The following is a 19536-nucleotide window of genomic DNA, read 5'->3' as shown; positions in this document are numbered from 1 at the left end:
AGCTGGCCCTTTCTGAAATCTGCCTCTTTTCCTGGCATCTCTTCTCATCCAAAGCTACATGAGACTGGCAAAAAATAAAAATGCCCTGCCCCGCCCCCCTTGCCCCTTTGAAGTAATGCTTCTAGTAAATAGTTTTTATCAACTTTAATTTCCAGTTTATAAACTACTCTTGTTATTGCTGTTACTTTTAAATATTCCATAATCTGGCTAGTAGAAAAACCCGCTAATGCTCCAGTTTTCCTTTTTCCTCCATCAGCAAGCCAAGAGAGTCAGTTCTGACAGTTACATTTTCCTTCCAGTTACAGGTTACATTGTTTCCCTTTTTGAAATATATTATTCATAAATGTGAACAGTTTCTGAACTCTAGCTCCTCCCATCCACAGATAGAAGGCTGGGTACGTGGAAATCACTCATCTGCCCCATTGGCTGTTCTGGGTCATGCAGAATTGGGTCTTCACACTGTAATCTTTCAGGCCAGGATTTTCCTTGGCCTTCCCCACCCCTCAAAGAAAACTCTCTGCCAAGAATGGCTTAGGCCCATGATTTCCCAATCCAGATGGGTTCAGACAATAAATTTCTCTGACTTGATTTGCTAAAAGGGTCGAAGTTGAATAATATAATGATAATCAAAAACTGACCACTGATTGAAATCTAAATTTGGCCAATAACTCCTTCAATTAACTTTTTTTTTAATCACTAAAAACATTCTGAAAGTATAAAAAGGAACTCCAACCTGAGTGTCCCATTAGCTGAGGGAAGGCTGACTCAGGTAGTCACTGAAGAAACAATTTTATATACCTAACTAAAGGTGTCTATGGGAGAAATCAAGAAGTACACATTATTTTTGGTTGTGTAAATTAGCTTGATTGTGCATGAGTACAATACCTTTCCAGTTAAAATACCTTTCATATGTATAATATTATATCCTATTATATATAATATGTACTATATGTATTACTTGTACTTAGTCTGAAGCATTTTTACCCACTGTATTATTTTCAAGAAAATATCTTGATTGGAGCTACGATAATCTGCCCACTCTGCATTCCGGTTCTCATCTTGGCACAAGACCTTATGCAATGACCTTACTGCTTTAATTCTATGTGCAATAGGGCACCACCCTTCACTAGACGTTAAGCCTGGGAATAGACAGAGGGTGACCTGCAGGGCAACTGTCCCACCCTCCCAAGGAGTGTGGGTCAATCTGTTGCAGAGATCCAGAGGTTCATTTGCCAGGAGAAAAGTGCAGTTGTAGGAAAAGTGCAGTTATATGAAACTCCATTAGCTACATTCCGGCTGAACTAACCAGCAGGAGGGGGGAGGGGATATGTGACATTTCTGAAAACTGCTGGAGCTCCCACACATCAAGCCCAGAAAACGATATGTGTGGCAAAGGTACAGAAGGATGCACAGCCTGCTTGCCAGAAGAGAGCTGTCCCAACCCTGACAGCGTCTCAGGGGCGGGGGTGGGGGGGGGGCGTCCTTTATACGCTGGCCGCCTCACCTTACCTTGACAACGTCGTCATTGAGATGCTTGGGATCGCGGTTGACCAAGTCGATCTCCTTCGTGTGCGCGTCGTACACTTGCTTCTCGTTAATCTCTTCTGCCATGGCCTTGTTGTTGGGTTTGTAGATATTGCCCTGTTCCCGGATGGGAACAGTGTAGAGATGTCCCTGCGGAGGGCAGACGGCCAGGAGGGGGGAGGGTGGTCCGGGCAATGGGAAGAAAATTTCAAAAAGGAAAACAAGTGATCAGAAGTCAGGCTGGCGGCGGAGCAAACCTCGAGGCTCAAAATCGAACTAACCGCTTCGGCAGCGGTGGCTCAGCGCACAGTAAACTCCTTGGCGCCGCTAGCTTTTTAAGAGGATCGAGCAGAGGACACCACACCCCTCCGTACCAGGCAGGGAGCTCCTGTCTCCCCCGCCCGCCGCCAGGGGTCAGGGCAAACCCCGCGGCGCAGTCAGCCCAGGCCCCCGCCCAGCGCGCGCCCTGCCGGAGGTACCCCGCGGTACCCCGCGGAGACCCCAGCAGGCGAGGGGATCCGATCTCTGACGTCTGTCCAGCCACTCTTTCCGCCACGCCACGCTCGCCCCGAGTGCTTCACCTGCCCCATTTTCCCGTCCCCCATTCCTCCTCTCAGTAAGCTCTTCCAGTTTATCTTTCAGATCTAGGTTGAACACCCCCGACCCAAAAATGGGCTGTCCCCATTTTTGTTGCTTCCAGGTCGCATATCCCTCGCACCTGTTCGCGCCCCACCCCCCAATCTCCCTCTGCGCTCTTTGTCCCTACACTGCTCTCCCCGCCCTCGTAGTGGTCACAGCCCGAAAGCCCCCATCTCTGGGCCAAGCCATGTGTCAACCCCCCTAAACTCCCTAGAACAATGGTATCTCACCTGCACTGCGCCCTCGACCCACCCTCAGGTCACTCCTAGGCTGCCGGCCGGTGGCTGAGCGGCGGCCCTGTTTGGGAAAACGAGGTCTCCACACTCGGGCGGAGCCCGAGCGCAGGAGGGTAGTTGGACCTGGTGGTGGTAGTTGGGGAGAGTAGAGCTCCATCCTTCTCCAAACACCCCCTCCAGGCGCCAAGATGCAGGAAGAGTTCTTGAGGTGGCCCAAGAGCTTTGTAAAGTGCAAACATGACTCTGCCGTTCCGGCCAACCGGTCCAGGTGCCTGGCGGGGAGTCGCGGGGACCGTCCCCAGGATTGCGGGTGAATGACTTCCCACCCTGCGTTCCAGCTCGCCGCCTCCCAGCAGTCAGGGATTGGACGGTGGGAGTCCCGAAATAAAGCAGCACCCCGGACCCACCTAGAAATACGTCCTCGGTCCGGCAAGCAGACCTAATTTCAGGACCCCCGCCCTCTTTTCCTCCTCTCTCTAGTTTGGGGGGCCTAGGGCCCCTTTCTCGATAGGAAAATCTAAAACATTCCTGCCTTCTCTTCAGCTCCCCGCCCAGGCCCATTCCTCAGAGGTGCCAGCGCGAGAGGAGTGTTCTAAAGTCAAGAGAGGGCTGGGGCAAGGAAAGCAGTCGGAATATTTGGAGTGGGAGATAGCAGAAGGAGACACTTCTTGTGCTCTCCAGGGCCCGGCGCGCACCCACCCAAGCCTACCTCGGAGTCTACGTATTTGCCCCCAGACATGCTGGCCCGTGGCTGGATGAAGGCTCTGAGATTTCCCTGGGCTGTTATTTAAGGGAACTGAGGAAGGAAGATCTTGTATTGTATGGGGGAAAAAAAGGCGCTGGCGGGGGGCGGTGGCTGGGAGGGAGCCTCCTGGCCGCCGGCCAAGGGTTTGTTCTGCTCGCGGTTGGCCGGGACTTGCGCTGCGCCGGGTCTAGGCACATCCCCAAGGTTCTGGCAGCGGAGGGTGGGGAGCGCCCGCAGGGAGGAAAGAGCAATGAAAAAGCGTTTCACCCACTCTGAGTTGCTTGGGCAGATATTTTAAACCTGGGGCAAGATTTTCCCAGTTATGAACCACTGAGAGGCGTCCTGCGGAGAGCGAATGTTTTTGCAGTGCATCATCCCTGAAGGGGTGGGGAGTGCAGGGACACGGAGCACAAGCAGAGATGCCCAGTATGGGCACCAGAGCTTCAGAAAGAATTCTGCTCTGTTCTGAGCCGTTTCTTCCCATCGCCCACGTTCCATCTCTGATCAAGACACAGCTATCTCCCTGTTCCACAGAGGAAGGGATGAAAAATGGCCCGGGACCTTTAGGTGCATTTCGTCTAAACACAAAGAAGGAATTTGTGTGGGCGCGTGTGTGTGGTGTGCTTTTGGTGACAATCCTTTACATCTAGTCGGTGTGGATGGAAACTTGGAGGAGCAGGCATGTAGAATTTAATATTTCTCAAACCACTTCTGAAATTCTCCCAAATGCTTTGAAATAAATGAAAATGTTAAAGTTTACTGTTCTTTTTGGAACAAAGGAAATTTATGCCAACACGTTATGCCGTATTTACAAAATAACAAAATATTTACAATTGTAGAAATATTTAACTGGGCTGCAAGTTTATCATAGAGGAGTTTTTTCTAATGTACTTGGCTGTGAGTTACAGGAGACTTGGTGTTTCTACTGTTTGACTAGAAATTTAAAAAATTGTTAGCAATTAAAATGCTCTATCTCTTCCTGAATCTGGGGCTGCTTTCTTTATTATAAAGCAACATAAGAATTAAACAATAAGCAGTCATTTTACATTTGAGCTATCATGAGTCAAGATATTCGCTATTCAGAAAGGACATTTTAACTAAGGTTCCATATACAATCAAAAGTAAAATTATGGCTTGAAATAAAAAAGCTGAGAATAATCTGAAGGGGCACAGGTTACATTAAAAATAAAGGCAGTCTGTACATACAGGTGGGGGCACAAAAGGGGGGGAAGAGGAATAGAAGACAGAACCCTTAGAGTTAATTATCTAGATGGAGAGAAGATACAAAAATATAAAAGAAAGTATAAAGGACAGGCTATTGTTGATAGCAAAAAAACAATATAATTAAAAAAATTTTTTTTAATTACATGTCAGGACAACCATCACAAATGTTGGCATGACTTTGATTTTGCTGGCTAGTAATTGTTAGAATACTGATGATCTCCTAAAAAATTGGGATTTTAAATGTTATATTTCTGCCAAATTCCATTTCTAAATTCTTTGAACAAATTGTGTGTTAACAAACATGATATGCTAGCAAGAGTGGTGTCAGCGTCAATGTGTTGTGTGGTGCCCAGTCTACCACTAATGATTGCTGAAAAACTGCTGTTCATCTAACTCTTCCTTCATAAGTGTTGGTTGCAAAGCAGTTGTGGTTATGTTCTATGGAAAAATGTGGAAACCCTTTCCCATCTATTGTTATTCAGTCCTCAGCTGTGATGAGTAATCTTGACTGTGAAAAAAAGCCAACAGGAACTGGGAGAGAGTGTGTCCTGCATTCCAGTAAGGAATGGACTTTCCGGGGAGGCCTGTGAGTGAATGCTTAACTAGCACTCACCGGAGGGAAATCCAAGGCGAAGTCAAATCAACAGCAGCACACGGAATCATAATGATCACTGAAGCGTTGTCAATGCCAGAATGAATTCCTAATGAGAGGAAAAACCACAAACTCTTCATTAACCTGCCTCAACAAGAAGCTAGAACCAAAAAGAAACAGATTATATGGTTTGTAATAGCTAAATTGGGGAATTGGCTCCAACTTCATGAGAAATAAAGATAGGAGAACATTGTTAGCATAGGTATAATAATTGAAATGAATAGATGATACAGAAAACAAAATATTTTTTTTGATACCCCTGCAGATAACTTTAGGTTTGGAGGTAAGTCAATAACTTTCTCCAAATCATTTACTAAAAAATAAGTGTGTGGCAACTCATTTGGCCTATATATATTTTTTTTATTTAAAAATTTTTTTTTCACGTTTATTTACTTTTGAGACAGAGAGACAGAGCATGAACGGGGGAGGGTCAGAAAGAGAGAGGGAGACACAGAATCTGAAACAGGCTCCAGGCTCTGAGCTGTCAGCACAGAGCCCGACGCAGGGCTCGAACTCACGGACCACGAGATCATGACCTGAGCCGAAGTCGGCCGCTTAACCCACTGAGCCACCCAGGCGCCCCAAAAGAAACAGCCTTAAGATCAGCTTATGCATTATATGTTACTGAAAATATAGAGCTAAAAGGGACACCATTCATCCAAATCCATCTGTTTTAGAGATGAGGAAATTCAAGTCTAAATACATGAAAATGATTTGTTCTTAAGGAGTTTTGTGGGGTAATGAAACATTTTAAAGTTGATAAATAACGAGAGCACCTGTTAACTGATGGGGTTTTGTGATGGGGGTTTGATGCTGATGGCCAAGAGAGAATTCTTGAAGATGTCTTTGGTGCAAAAAGGTGATTTTTATTAAAGCACGGGGACAGGACCCATGGGCAGAAAGAACTGCACTGGGGTTGTGAAGAACGATCCATATATACTGTGGATTTGGGGGAGAAAAAGTCAAGGGGAGGTTTCTTAAAGGGATTTCCATATGCTAAAGAAGACTCATAGATAACTGGAGGCCTAGCTAGTGTCAAGCTAAGGTTGTTTTCCCTTCTAGCAAAGCATTAACACTAAGACAGTAGGGCATTCCTGGACTTCAGGTTATTAAAAAGATTGCCTTTTTTTTTTTTTTTTTTTGTAATTGTACTAGGTTATTTGTAAACCGATGAAGACTCTTAACAGTTTAACCAATTGTTTTTTGTCCTTTCCTTTGTTCCTGGACAACCAGGAGTGCCTGAGGAATATCACATGTATCCCACCTTGGGGTGGGTGTGGGGTGGTGGTGTGCTAGCTTGTGCTTGGCTTTCAGCTTGCCTTATGGTCCCTTATCATTAACAGTTTCTGGGACATAGGCTTTTTTTTTTTTAATTTTTTTTTTTCAACGTTTATTTATTTTTGGGACAGAGAGAGACAGAGCATGAACGGGGGAGGGGCAGAGAGAGAGGGAGACACAGAATCGGAAACAGGCTCCAGGCTCTGAGCCATCAGCCCAGAGCCTGACGCGGGGCTCGAGCTCACGGACCGCGAGATCGTGACCTGGCTGAAGTCGGACGCTTAACCGACTGCGCCACCCAGGCACCCCTCTGGGACATAGGATTTTTAAGCAGCCTGGTGAGGACCTACTCACAGTAAAACTGTGAAGTTAATTGGGGCACCTGGGTGACTCAGTCAGTTAAGCGTCAGACTCTTGGTTTTGGTTCAGGTCAGGATCTCAAGGTCCCTGAAATCCAGCTCCACATTGGGCTCTGTGCTTCCAGCTGACAGCATGGAGCCTGCTTGGGATTCTTTCTCTCCTCTCTCTGTGCACCCCCCATTCCTGAGTGCAGGCACACAGAGGCACACGTGCTCTCTCTCTCTCTCTCTCTCTCAAAAATAAATACACATTAAAAAATAATTGTGAAGTTAATTGGCCTTTGTGTTCTCTTATCTTCTCTAGCCTCCTCCTCCTACCACCTTCCTGCCCCCCCCCCACCCTACCTCTCCAGCTTCCCTTTCCAGTCACCATGAGGTCCTGTTATGCTAAACTGGCTTCATCAATTTCCACTCTAGGATTAGGAGTCTAAGGTTTGACTACTTACAATATAATCCATGGTTTTAAGAAGAAGCATCTTTCCAACATTTATCAACACTCAGAAGCCCAAGACTGCCCAAATATGACTTTGTCAGTGAGTTCAGAAAAGGGATTACTGTTTGCATCATAACAGTGGTTATCATGTAGCAGTGACTCACACACAGCCAGGACACCGAGGCTTTTCTTTCTAGGAGGCAGCTTTTTTCGTACCATCATGGGCTCAGTGGGCTAAGACCCAAAAGGCTGAGCCCTGAGCACAGCTAGGGGCTGCCTTTTGTACGATTTTTGCTCCTTTGTCTCCCATATATGGTAACATACAGTCTGAATGGTTGGTCTATGTTAGAGTTGTGATGTTGCGCGTACACACACATAGCCAGGCTGCCTTCCCTTGTCTTAAGGTATTCACCACATTCCTTAGGGAGGGGCTCTTCCACATTCCCCTCTTTGATGCTTGGACCCCCTATTTTGGGTCAAAGAGCATCATCTTGGTTTAGAGGTTTATATTTCCATAACATCATCACATGCATGGCAGTTTTCCTTTCAACCATTACCTCAATGAGGCTGGAGACAGACCGTATAACCAGGGGAACTAGGCACGGTAGGATTAAGTAAGCTCCCAAAATCAAGAGGATAATACCTTTGAGGGTTTTGAATCCCCTGAGAGTTGAAAACTGTCCTCCAAATAACTCCCTGGGGTCCCAAACTTTCCAGTTCTGGACTGGGACATGAGCAACATTTCTCATTCTATCTGTAATCTCCTCTATGACTTTTCCTTGGCCTGAGAAGTGGGTATGGTATAGTGACTCCCTGGCCTGATCTGGTTATGCGAATGCATGGGTCACAGGATGAGGAATCTAGGTCTACAGAAGGGATCCAGATTAGAAGAAACCAATACCAATGAAGCATCCTATCCACAAAGGGAAGGTAAATGCTAACAGAAACCTGTCACCACACTTCCAGCCAGTCAGGGCAGCCTCTGCCAATCCTGTGGTGAAAAGTAGAGCAAGAATTACAATAACAGTGAGAAACAAGGGGCAACATTCATCACAGTAAGGAAACAGATATAGAAAATAAGGACAGTTTATTCGTTCCACTGGGCCGTCGATTCCTCAAGCTTCTGTGTAGATTAGTCAGCTTCCGGAGTGAAGAAAGCAGGGCTGCAGTCTCCCAGAGCCTCTGGAGTTGCTAATTGCTTCTTCCATATGGTCAGCTTACAACGCGTTATTGGATCAGGAACGCACTCCCAGTTTCGAGATGCCGGCTTCACTCTGTTGTGGTGAATTCAGGGACCCACCTCGGCTACCTTTACTGCACTAGGGGTGGACAAAATGACAGTGAACGGGCCCCTCCAGAAGAGTTTTAGGGGCTGGACATTCCACTCCTTCAACCATACAGCATCTCCTGGTTTAAAGGGGTGAGAGTCTGTGGTCAGACTCAAAGGTAACCACTCCCTAATCCAGTGATGTAAGGTGGTTAGGGTAGAGCCAAGAGCCAGCATCTGTTGCCTTAGGGGTAGATTGCCTATCTCATTTAGATCCCCCCTTATGCCCTTGATAATGGGGGCAGGGTGCCCATAAAGGATGTTATAAGGGGAGAACCCCATCTGCTTCATGGGGCTACGCCTGATCCTTAACAAGGTGATTGGCAACACATTGTTGCCAACCAGCAGTGTAGGTGGGTTTCCTGACATAGTTTGCTTAATTGCTGCTTCAGGGTTCGGTTCATTCATTCCACCTTCTAGGAACTCTGGGGTCCCTATGCCGTGTGTAACTTCCACGTGATCTTTAACCCCTTTGCCACCAGCCGCACCACCTCAGCTACAAATTCTGGCCCATTATCTAATCTCATAGTGATAGGGATCCCAAATTGAGGAATGATTTCTTTTAGAAGAAGTCAGGCCACTTCACATGCCTTCTCTGTGTGAGTAGGGAAGGCTTCCACCCAGCCTGAGAAAGTGAACACAAAACCAACAGATATTTATAATCTTGGACCCAGGGAACCTCAGTGAAGTCCACCATCATATTTTCAAATGGGGCTCCACCAACACTCTGCACCCCTGGGGCAGCCTTGGGTCCCTGATGTGGGTTATTCCAGGCACACGTTTCACATCACTGACATATTTCTTGGGCTATGCTGGAGCGTCGAGGGATGTAGAAATATTGGTTCAACATAGTCTTGAGAGCTGTCTGGCCAATATGGGTTTCCTGATCGAACTTCTTGACAAAAGCTGGAGCTAGAGCCTCAGGAGTTGCTACTCGGCTGTCTTCAAATTTCTACCATCCACCTGGGAGGTAGCTTCCATTTTCAGTCTTAAACCAGGTACTCTCATGTGAGTAATTAGGGTCCCATTCTGCCCAATGGACTAGGGGACAGTGCAGTGTTTAAAGCCACTGATTTGCTGTTCCTTTGGAGGCCACAAGCTTTGCCTCTTGTTCTGCCTTATGGTTTCCCCATTCAGCCGTGGAGACCCCTTTGATGTCCCTGGAAATGCATGACTGCCACTCTTTTAGGGGCTCACACAATGTCTAAGAGTTCAAGGAATTCCTTACCATACTTTTATGTCTTTTCCTCCTGAGTTTATTAGAACCTTCTCTTTATATAAAGTCCCATGTACGTGGAGGGTGATGAAGGCATACTTAGAGTCTGTGTGTATGTTAATATGTATCCCTGACACCAGTTGGAAGGCTTGGGTTAGCGCAACCAGCTCTGCCTTCTGTGCCAAAGTCCCATTTGGCAGGGGTTTGACCTCAATGATAGAATTCAGGGTCACCATGAAGTACCCTGCAAGGCTTGCTCCCTCTTTCACAAAACTACCATCAGTGAAATACTCAGTATCGGGCTTCTTGAGGAGCTGGTTCCTCAATTCTGGTTGGTTGGAGAACACCTCGTCCATGACTTCAATGCAGTCATGATCTGGTTGACCTGGCCCAACAGGCAGTAGAGTTGCAGGATTTAGAGTCCACGCTATGGGTTCTCACATAGCATTCCCTGATATCTGACCATCCTGGTGTTGGTTAGCCAGTATTGTCCCTTGTGTTCCATTAATGTCAATACTGAATGTGCCACTCAGACAATTAATTCTTGTCCTATAGTTAACTTGTCATCCTCAGACACTAAGACGGCCATGGCTGCAAGTGCCCATAGGTAGGGTGACCAGCCTTGGGCAACAGAGTCAAGCTGCTTGGAGAGATATGCCACCGGGTGATGCCATGACCCCAACATCTGGGTTAGGACTCCCACGGCAATTCCAATACATTCATGAATGTACAAGAAGAAGGGCTTGGACATGTCTGGGAGTCCCAGACCAGGAGTGTTGGCAAGGGCCCATCTGATCTCTTCAAAGGCCCTTTACTGTACTTGCTCCCATAACAGAGGTTCCCACTCTCCCCCTTTTGTGGCCTCATAAAGGGGTTTTGCCAAGAATGGGAAGTTAGGTATCCAAATTCTACAGATACCTGTGGACCTGAGAAATGTCCAAACCTGACAAGTCAACGGGATGGGGATGGAACAAACAGCTTATTTTCTCTCCGGGTGGGCCGAGTTGGCACTGCCCTGGGAGAGGTAAAAGCCAAAGTACTTGATTTTCTTTTGACAGATTTGGGCCTTTTTCCTTGAGACCTGATAGCCAATTTCCCATAGGAGAGTAAGGAGTTCCTTCCATGCAACCCTCCGAGCCCTTCCAGCCAGCAGTAAGTCATCTACGTATTGAAGCAAGACACAGCCATGTTGATCTGCTGGGAAGGCTCTTAGGTCTGAGGCTAATGCAGTGCCAAAAATAGTTGGGGAATTTTTGAACCCCTGAGGCAGTCTTGTCCAAATCAACTGGCCCTTGTCTTTGGGTGTTCTTCCGTCCGCGCCCCCTGGTCACGGTTGACAAACACTTTAGTTGCTACTTCCAGCAACTGAACAGCATTCATGCTGGCGAAACCTTCTAGCTTTTGCAGCTTGTACCAGATGTCCCTTGGGGCTGACCTATGAAAGCCACATTGACCATCAGCTGGTTAATGGTGCCTCTGGATCAAAAGGGGTGTAGAGATGAAATGCCTCACATAGTCTCTCAGAACTGACTCTGGCTCTCCTTGGGTCCCTGGAGCACTTCTGATGTTTTACTCATATTTATGGCCTTTTCCCCACTTCCTTCATGCCATTTAGAAGGGTTCCTTGATACCATTCAGACTTTGCAAGCCCTCCATCTACACTTGAGTCATTTGGGTCCCACTTGGGGTCCTCCCCGGGGAAGTGAGCCCTAGCATAAGCCTGGGTGTCTAGCATACCAGCCAGGGCACTCTCCTCTAACCATTTTAGGGCCACTTGGGTAATTCAGCAATGCTCCTCCATGTCAAAGGGGGTCAGGAAGAGTTGGTGGCAGTCCGTCCAGGTACGTTTATGGGTTTGAAATATGGACTGCATTGGTTCAATCATGGCCTGCAGCTTCTCCATATAGGAGGGAGTATGGTGCTTCCAATTTAGGAGGTCCAAAGTAGTAAAGTGGTAAAGGTCCATAAAGGTAAAGGGCAAAGTGGTAAAGGGTCCACAAAAACACTCTGGCCTCCTCGGATATGGCCTTCCTAATCATAATAGATGGGTCCCCTAGTTTCTCTCAGTGGCATCTGTAGGGCTCCCTGGTGTTGCTGCAAGGAGGGACTGTCTCCATTGGACTGATCTTCTAACTGCCTTCTGGGAGTGGTAGATGAGGTTAGGACTGGTGGTCCGGGAGAGCCAGTCACATCGGGAGAGGCCAGTGGTGCTAGAGGTGGCAAGGCCTTCGGACTAGGGGAAGGCTCTGGTGGGTTTTCAGCAGCTGAGGTGGCTGGAGGCGCAGGTGGCAGTGAGGGATACAGTGGGGCATATGGCAGTGAGGTTTCCGCAGGTTCTCCCAATGGTATGGGTTTTTCAGTTTTGGGCTAGCATTTGGAAGAAGCCATGACACGAGCCGTCATAACTTTACAGTTCTCTTCAAAACAGACTTTTAGCCAAGGCAGCCTGGATAGGACCAGGTCTTGCCAACAGTCAATGTAAAGAAATTGGTTGGGGTAGCCTGGACCCCCCACAATGACCCTGGACACTAGGGCCAACTAGTGTTGGCCCTTATCAAGTGAATCTTTGGAGGGCCAGCTCACCCTCAATGATGGCCAATCAATTTCACAAAATGTCTGGAGCTTTTCAGGAGTTAATTTCATACCACAACCTCCTGAATATCCCTTTTGAAATTCCTCAACATACACTCTAGGGGAATCAGTTTACTCTGCTTTCTACCCATTTCTTCCCACTAAGGGACAACTTTCATGCACAAGAGAGGAAAAAGGGGGAAGGGAAGGACTAATTTGGAGAAGACACACACTCACTTTGTCTGTTTCTTGCCTATCTTCTCTCAGAGATATTTCGGGCACCTCTTGACATTGGCGGGTTGTCTTGGGCCTTTCCATTTTGAGTATTTTAAATGATTTTTTTAAATTTATTTTCTTAAAAAATAAACAACTATTTTTACATTTAAAGACCTTTCTGATCACAATGGATGAGAAAATATTCTTTTCATACTATTTCTTTAAATTAACTTCATTCTGCTTATTTGTAAAATGGAAAACATATTGATATCTACCCAATAGCAGTGCTATGAACATTTAATGAGGTAGATGCATTTAAAGTGCTGAGGATAATGCCTAAATCATTCCAGATGCTAGGGTTAAGGACACATATCAGCCTACAGATTCAGAATTAAAATAAATGTATTTTACTTTAAAGTATTTTTATTGTAAAATAGTTTATCCACCCAAGATACAGCAAATAGTGTAATGAACACCCACTATCAAGTTTGATCAAATAATATAATTTTGCTTTATTTGCTTCAGATTGTTTTAAAATGGAAAATATGGATACTACTGAATTCCCTTGTGGGATGTAACTTTCTCTGTTTTTTGTAACTATGATAGTAAAAAAAATAGGATAAAATAGGCAGAAAGGGAAAAGATTAGGACCTGAGGTCCCTGGGTGGAGAAAGACATATTTTGGAACAATGCTGGGAGTGTCTGCCCACAGCAAAACCCTTCAGGTGACTCCCCCTCAGGTTTCCTTCAGGAATTTGACAAAAGACCTGACTAAAAGTAAGTAAAACCTATGACCCACAAAGAACTGGTATGGCCATATACCACCCCTCATACAATGGAAATGAGCCAATCAGGAATGGACAACCCAGCACCTAGAGTTATGCAGCCAATAAGGATAAAACCTGAGAAGAAACAAAGGGGAAGGACAGGGGAGGGGCGACTAGAACCTTATAAAACAAGGACCCTTGCCTATTGTCGGGAGGCTTTCACTTTCGAAGGTAAAGAGAGCTTTCCTACTATTCTTCCTTTCTAATCTTATACTCTAATAAACTTTTGCCTACTGCTCATTTTGTGTCCACCTCTCATTCTTCGAAGTGGTGAGATAACAAATCGTGGGTATTGTGGTAAAGAAAAAAAAAAAAACCTACAACATAACTGAATTTAATTTCTTTCACAAACCCCCATTCCTTCAGATGGCAGAAACTTCAGCTCAGTCCATTTCTGGTTTCTGTCATTTTGTTAGGATTGCGCCTAAATTCCAGGGGTGTATGAATTGCCAACGCATCTCAGAGTGAATCTATGGAGGAGTCTCTTCCTTAACTGTGCATCTTAGATCTGCTGATAGGTACATCATCCTATCTGTCCCCAATCATTGGTCCACTCAGGGTACTGCTACCCTGTCCTTCATGGTCATTCAATACACCTGTTAGGACTAAAGACACTTTTTGCTACTTTTGTTTTTTTCTTGGGCTCTACTTATATCTAATGAATTTGGGTGGGCAGGCTGATGTAGCAGCATGGAGCCTCCCCTGGTGAGTGTGGTGTAGAGAAGAAATGCCCTGCCTTGGTGCAGAGAAACTCTAGTGGGTTGCTGTCTCACAGGCTCTGAGCACAAATAACTCAGCTATTAGATCCTCTTCATTTATCTGGGCCTGGGCTAAAGACACACATGTGTCAAAAATCATTTTGCTTATTTTTCCTCTCTCTTGCACAGGAAGGCATACTCACATATCACCTGATGGGATTTTGGAGTGACAGGGGTTCAGAGCTGATGGCCAAGAAAGAATTCTTGAGATGTCTTTGATGCAAAAAAGGTGATTTTATTAAAGGAAAGGGACAGGACCCAGGGGCAGGAAGACCTACTCTGGGACCTTGAGGAGAAACTGGTTATATACTTGGGAGTTGGGGGAGGTAAAGTCAAGAGGAAGCTTCCAAAAGGATTTTCATATGCTAAAGAAGACTCGCAGGATCCTGGAGGCCTACCTATTGTCAAGCTAAGGTTGTTTCACCCTCTAGCAAAGCATTAACATTAAGACAGTAGGGAGTTCCTGGAGAAATATTATACTCCAACTGCCCCAAGTATTTGTCAGTAGGCTGCAGGTTATAAGGAAATTTAATTTTATCTGCCATTTCCTTCCGTCTTTGTTTCTTACATCAACACCCAACTTTTTTTTTTTTTTTTTTTTTTACATGCCCTGAATTCCCCCAGGGCATTCACCAAGGCTTTTGGAGTCATGAAAAGCTTTATCTCTGCTTTTCTGCTGTAAGATCCTTCCCTAGGCATGATGTGGGAGGGGACAGGGGAGGGCTCCAGGGGCATCCAGAAAAGAACCTAAGTTAAAATTTCAAAAGTGTCATCATTCAGTTTTCTTTTTTCCTTTCAACCAAATCCTGCCAAGATTTTGCCAGTAACATTACTCTTAAATTCTATCTGGTATTTCTGAATTATAACAAACCCTAAAACTCAAAATTTAAATATAGTAGAACTTCTGCCAATATTTATATTTTATTGATAGCCTTGCATTAAGGCTTTTATCCAACTAACTAAAAATATTGATGGTGGAATTATATATCTGGCCTTTAGCTATCATGTCTGTTTACTTTATAATTTTTGTATCAAGTCTTTTGTTATTCAAGACCAAATCAATCTGGCTGGTTATGTAATATGATTGAAAGAAGATTAATTCTTGGGAAAACTTTTGGGTAGCAAATCCTGTGTAGAAAAATACAATTCTTTTTTGTGTCCTAACTAAAATTGGTAAAGGTATAGTTGTATTGTACACACTAAATCAGTGCAGGTGAAGCTTTATGGCTATGTCTGAGTGATATCACAATAGCTGATTAAAAGTGAAAGATGATGAGAATGAATACTTTTTAAAACTTTTTTAAAAATTAAGAATTTTTAAGATTTTGTTTATTTTTAAATTTGATTTATTTTGGGGGGACGGAGAGGCAGAGAGAGAGGGAGACAGAAGATACAGGGCTTGAACTCAAGAACTGTGAGATCATAACTGACAAACTGTGGTCGGACACTTAACTGACAGCCACCCATGTGCCCCTCAACCAACACTTTTTTTGTCATCATATATCCAATGCATATTTTAAAACTGAATTTTAGGGTGTTTCAATCAACTATTGCTACAATAATTGGACATAAATAAACTATAAAACTGAGTAGCTCAAGAACAACCATTTATTTATGTAATTCTACGGGTTGGGTGGTCTGGGGCTCAGTTGAAGTAGTAAGGTGGCTCTGGGGCAACTCTGCTTTTCTTTTTTTTTTAAATTTTTTTTTTTTCAACGTTTATTTATTTTTGGGACAGAGAGAGACAGAGCATGAACGGGGGAGGGGAAGAGAGAGAGGGAGACACAGAATCGGAAACAGGCTCCAGGCTCTGAGCCACCAGCCCAGAGCCCGACGCGGGGCTCGAACTCACGGACCGCAAGATCGTGACCTGGCTGAAGTCGGACGCTTAACCGACTGCGCCACCCAGGCGCCCCGCAACTCTGCTTTTCATTCCAAGTCTGTGCTGTCTCTGTTCCATGTCTCTGTCCTCCTTGGACCAGCAAGCTATTGGATAAGATTCTTCTCATGATCAAGAAGTAGCAGCTATGAGAAGTAAGGGAGATGATTCATTTTCAGAAATACCAAATAAAAGCTGTCTGGTCTAATTAGCAATAGGTTTGCAACCTATTGGAAATATGTACAAACTGCCCCGACCTCAAATGGAGTTCCAAACCCTTGGACACTTCACTTTCTGGTTCTTCTTACCTTCTCCATTTTCAGGGCTTATATTCATTGCAATGAGCATGCGCCAAAGAACAGAGGGAGGAGGGACTGAAAATCTCTGTGTCATCTTAGAGAATGTACATTTATTCCAATCTGACTACTTCTTGCCTTAGATTGGCATAGGCAACTTCCTGGTAAGGCTGTAACCTCTGTAGTACTCAGCCAATGAGGAACCAGGGGAGGGACTTGCACACTAGGAGATAAATTTTCAGCCCTAACTGCCCAGAGTATGCCTGTCCTTCAGATACCTGCTCTTGCAAGAACGTTGATGAGAGCCTCCCTTCATTGTGCTCCCAGTCTCCGTGTCCCTCCTTTGATTGTGTCAATGGGCTTATTTTTAACACAGCTACAAAAAGGGAGAAGGAAAAATATGAACAGGTTCCTAGAAGCCTAGAGCTGGAAATAACACATTGTTTCTTCTGCCCCATTCTGTGGACCAAGGCAAGTCACATGACATCCCCTAAAGTCAAGCGACTTTCATCAATGATGAGGTCATAGCAAGGATGTGAATACAGGAAGGTGTGAAGAGCACAAATCTACGTTAGATGTATTAGTCATTAGGGACTGGTTTTTGGTTTTCAATTTTCCATGTTTTAATCTAGTTTCTGAGCTATAACCTTTTGCTATCTTTTATTTAATTCTCATAAAGCTTTATATATTAAAAATCTTCCCATTAAGCAGTTGGTAACAAAAAAATATCTTAGTCTCAAATGCAAACTTCTATATGAAGATTCTCACATATGGTGCTTGACAGAAGGCCTCAGAAAGGAGCCTAGACCAGTCACAGGATGCATTCTCTTGCCTTAAAGCAGAATATGATTTTCCAGATAGTTGACAGTTTCAAAACATTAGGCTATCTCTTGTTATCATTGCCATTGCCATTATTATTATTCTGGATTAATTGTTCTGGATTATTTTTATTATTATTGTTCTGATGAAACTTGTGGTTTTCTTTGAAAATGCAGCAAAATATCTCTAAAAGTAGGTGTTCAAAACCTATAGCCTTACATTTTCTTTTACCTGTAAAATTTTTTCTTTGAGACATTGTCTTTAACAAATTATATTAAAAACAAAATCATAGAACAATCTGGTTTTTCATCTTCAAAGTAAATTTAAATATTGAGAAAATGATAAATTATAAGCAAACACAAATCACATTGAGTTCTTTTTAATTTGTGCTTAGATCCATGCAAAATTCCAGGTTCAATTTAGGATCTCATTATGATGACATAAGAAATCAAATTAACTGCTGTGAAATTGAGCTATCTACCTACCTTGACTATTTTAATAACCAGATTATAATAGCCCTAAGAAAATAACTGGTCTAGTATTCTTTAAATAGGGAAAATCTTAGTCCAAACTTGGAGCGAAATGGTAATATAACCTAGGCATAATGCATTTGAAAGCATGAAATAAGAGGTAAATAAATATTTGGCTCATTTTTTCATCTAGATAGATTTATACCAATAATAAAAGTAGTAATTCCAGTCTTATCTAATCCAAGACTGAAAATATTTAATGTAATGCTTGGATATAGCAATTTTCAGAAAAACTGGGGTCAAGTGGTGAACAAGATTACTACATTACATCTAATTGAAGAGGTAGAATATTTAGAGATGGGGACAATGACTACATTTCCTTCTATTCAAGCAAAACAAAATTATGAGCACCCTTTAGAAATATGGAAACTCTATGAGTCTTATCCAACTTATGACTAACTCATAGAAAAACCTAGTAGGATAATGAAATATAATATGATATAAAGTAATATAACATATATGTGCAATATTTACCATTTTATAATATACTGCTAGAGTGTTTAAACAGCATATTAGAATATCACATATTTTATTTTTACAAATAATTTAAAAATTCCATTTTAACTATAATGAAATGATAAAGAATAAAATAACATTATCCCCTGAATACTACTAAAAATTATAAGGAGATACAGATGCTATATTTTTCTTAAGTTAATGTAAATATTTGGGAGGATGCCTCCACAAAAGCCCTTTGTTTTGTAATCATCTGGCTTTAAGTCAGAGCTCCATTATATAACAAAGGAAACTCTCTTTCCTTTTGGCCCTTTCCCTAGTAAATAAAATATTTACCAGGAGTTGCTTTTACCTGGGGAAATTTATCTCTACAGCCACTCCTTTGAAGCAATGATGCTTAATCATAAAACATTTCACTCTTAAAAAAATGTGTGTGTGTGTATGCACACACACACACACACACATAAGTTAATTTGACCATTAAGTTTTTTCACTAATTTCAGAGACAATTTGTGATTGCAAATCACATACTGGAGGAAGGGATTAATTCTGCACGCTGGCTTTGCCTTCAATCAATTCAGCTCACTTCAGAGGAAATGTGAATGTGTTTTAAAAGCAGGTGTGGGGGATTATAGTTATGGACAGATTGTAGAATCCTTTGATAGGGCCCAACAAATATCTCTGTCAGTTTCTTCTTTTCTGTCTGCAGCTGCTTCATGGTCTTCTCTCTCCATGTCTTACTCAAGCTTTACTAGGACTATATTACTCAAAGCGCGGTCCAGGGAGCCACAGCATTGGCATCAGCATGGCCTGAGAACTTGTTAGAATTCAGAATCTCAGGCTCAGTTCCTGATTTACTGAATCCAAATCTTGACTTTCACAAGGTCTCCAGGTTATTTGTATGCACTTTAAACTATGAGAAGCTGTGATCTAGGGGAAACTTGAAAATGCACACTCCTCTGAGGGCATTTTAAAAGCAAGAGTTATGACAGCAAATACTACTTTCCAATATAAGAACTATAATTGAAGACCCCCCCCCACCACCACCACCACAATTACATGCAAAAATAACCTTTATGTGATGGGAAGAACAGTAGAACTGAAGCCTAGATGACTTAACAGGGAATCCCAACTCCAGAAGAGGAAGTAACAAACATACTATTAAAGAAATATTTGTAAACATGTTGAAGGAAGCATCATTTAAGGGGGAACCCTACAGGCTTAGTTGGCCAAGTTGCTTGCAGAGAACTGGCAGTTCTTTTCATTTCTATAAACTGAAGTCTTCTTGGATTGTGAAATCAAGAATTAAAAACTGGGTAGCAGCCAACATGATTTTTTTTTTTTTTTTTTTTTTTTTTGCTATGAAGGTCTTGAGCTATATTAAACTATCCTGTTAGCCACACCCAAAAAGTATTGGCCAGTAATAAGAGTTGAGGCAGAACTAGCCTGTTAACTTTATAAGAAGACAGAGCAGTTTCTCAGGGACTGCTTTAAAGTAGCCCAACATCGTCTTGAACCATGAAGTGTTTCATGCTGGGCAAACCTCAGAAT

General features: G+C 43.5%; 1 protein-coding gene across 2 annotated transcripts in view; it reads right to left on the bottom strand.

The window, feature by feature from the left end:
- Positions 1-3435, bottom strand: part of CAV1 (caveolin 1) — a 35088-nt gene extending 31653 nt beyond the window's left edge. The window contains exons 1-2 of one of the 2 annotated variants that reach the window (XM_045495387.1): positions 3109-3435; positions 1510-1674 (exon numbers count right to left, since the gene is read on the bottom strand). In XM_045495387.1, the coding sequence (XP_045351343.1) occupies positions 1510-1674; positions 3109-3138 (195 nt within the window). In that variant the 5' untranslated portion in view covers positions 3139-3435. Of the gene's footprint in view, positions 1-1509; positions 1675-2393; positions 2505-3108 lie in introns of those variants that run through there. The other variant, XM_045495388.1, reaches the window with a different exon arrangement.
- Between the last annotated feature and the right edge of the window lie 16101 nt (positions 3436-19536).

This window comes from Leopardus geoffroyi, chromosome A2 (genome assembly GCF_018350155.1).
Source record: "Leopardus geoffroyi isolate Oge1 chromosome A2, O.geoffroyi_Oge1_pat1.0, whole genome shotgun sequence".
In the NCBI taxonomy this organism is placed as follows: domain Eukaryota; kingdom Metazoa; phylum Chordata; class Mammalia; order Carnivora; family Felidae; genus Leopardus; species Leopardus geoffroyi.
The sequence above is the reverse complement of the archived record's forward strand: the minus strand, read 5'-3'. Positions and strand labels throughout refer to the sequence as shown.